The sequence below is a fragment of the Emiliania huxleyi genome, assembly GCF_000372725.1.
Source record: "Emiliania huxleyi CCMP1516 unplaced genomic scaffold EMIHUscaffold_629, whole genome shotgun sequence".
Classification (NCBI taxonomy): domain Eukaryota; phylum Haptophyta; order Isochrysidales; family Noelaerhabdaceae; genus Emiliania; species Emiliania huxleyi.
In genome coordinates this window covers 25,886-27,377 of record NW_005197280.1, presented here as the reverse complement: position 1 = coordinate 27,377, position 1,492 = coordinate 25,886, and the positions used below count along the sequence as shown (strand labels likewise).

Here is a 1,492-nt window from a genome sequence, read left to right as displayed (position 1 = left end):
GCTCACCGTCTGCGGAGGAGGTCGAGCAGCACGCGCGCCGTCACGCCGCCGATGGAGTGGCCGAGGAGGTCGACGGGACGGCGGGCGCTCCACTCCGGATAGAGGCCGCCGTACGTCCGCCCGTACCGCGCGTGGCCGCACTCTGCCGCGTGCGCGGCGCCGTAGTCGGCCGTGCCCCCGACGAGCTGGTAAAACACTTCGACCGCCCGGTCGTGGTGCGAGGAGAGCGGGCCCGGGTGGGTGGGGAGAAAGGCGCGCGCGCCGTCGCGCGCCGCCAGCTCGCCGGACGACCAGCAGTCGCCCATGCTCAGGAACCCCGGGATCAGCACGGTAGGAGGAGGAGGCGGCGGGCTGGCATCCGCTGCGGCGGTAGATGCAGCGGTGGCACGCATGGTGTCAGACGGCGCGGTCGACGAGCCTCGAGAAGCTTCCACAAGAAAAAAAAGTGTTATCCTAACGGTGTGGGGGCGCGGAGGGCTTGTTGGCGAGCCAAAATGGTGTTTTCCGAGGCGCTGCGCTAGGCTCAGAGCGAGTTCGCGCTGCGCTAGGCTCAGACGGCGAGTTCGCGCTGCGCTAGGCCCAGACGGCGAGTTCGCGCTGCGCTAGGCTCACAGATGCGAGTGCGCTGCGATAGAAGAAAAAAACAGCTTCGAAACGACAACCGAAGGGAGGACTGTGTAGTGTAATCATGTGTCAAGAATCACGTGCTGCTGCTGCTGCTGCTGCTGCTGCTGCTGGCTGCTGCTGCTGCTGCTGCGCGGCGAGCGCCGTCGCCGAGGCGGGCCTCGGCGGAGAGCGCGATTATGCGGCCTTTCCCGCGACCCGCACAAAGAAGAGGCGCCCTCCGTCAGCCTCGACCTGCCACCGGCTCGCGTCGACCGACCCGGCCGCGTGCCACACCTCCACAGCCCAGTGCGCCAGCCCGCAGAAGTTGCCCGTCGCCTCCTCGATGCCCCACCCCGTGGGCCACGCGGCCAAGGCGGTGCCGAGAGGCGGCGGCGGCGCCGCGGTCGCCTCGAGACGCGCCGCGACGGCGTCAAAGGCGATCCGCCTCGCGCCCGTCGCGGCCGCCTCGGCCAGCAGCGCCTCCCCGGCCAGCCGCGGGAGGTCGCCCTCCGTCTCGAACCAGCACGACGAGCGGCCGTCGGCGCACGCCTCGTCCCACGCCTTGAGCTGGCGGACAAAGGCCGCCAAGCTCTTGAGGTGTGCATACTTGCGCTCGGTGTGCGCGCTCGCCATCTTCAGCCGCGCGTCCTCCCACCGCCGGCTCGCCATGCCGGGCGCGCTGTTGACGTACCTGCGACGGAAGGGGGGGGGGGGGGGGGGGGGGAGTTCAAAACAAACCCCCTCCCCGGGGCCAAGAAAACACGAACCCCCCCCCCGTGAAACCCGGGGGGGGGGGAATTGCCCCTCCCCCCCGGCCCCCAAACCCAAATTTCCTTTTTCCACCCCCCCCAAAAAAAAAGCGTTATAATTAGGGCCCCCAAAAAAA

The 1,492-nt window shown here is 69.2% G+C and overlaps 1 protein-coding gene across 1 annotated transcript; it reads right to left on the bottom strand.

The window, feature by feature from the left end:
- Positions 1-32: 32 nt before the first annotated feature.
- EMIHUDRAFT_248076 (hypothetical protein) lies at positions 33-392 on the bottom strand (the record flags this gene model as incomplete). Its single annotated transcript, XM_005763574.1, has 1 exon — positions 33-392. A coding segment is annotated over one exon (360 nt), but the record flags the coding sequence as incomplete, so codon positions are not given.
- Positions 393-1,492: the final 1,100 nt, after the last annotated feature.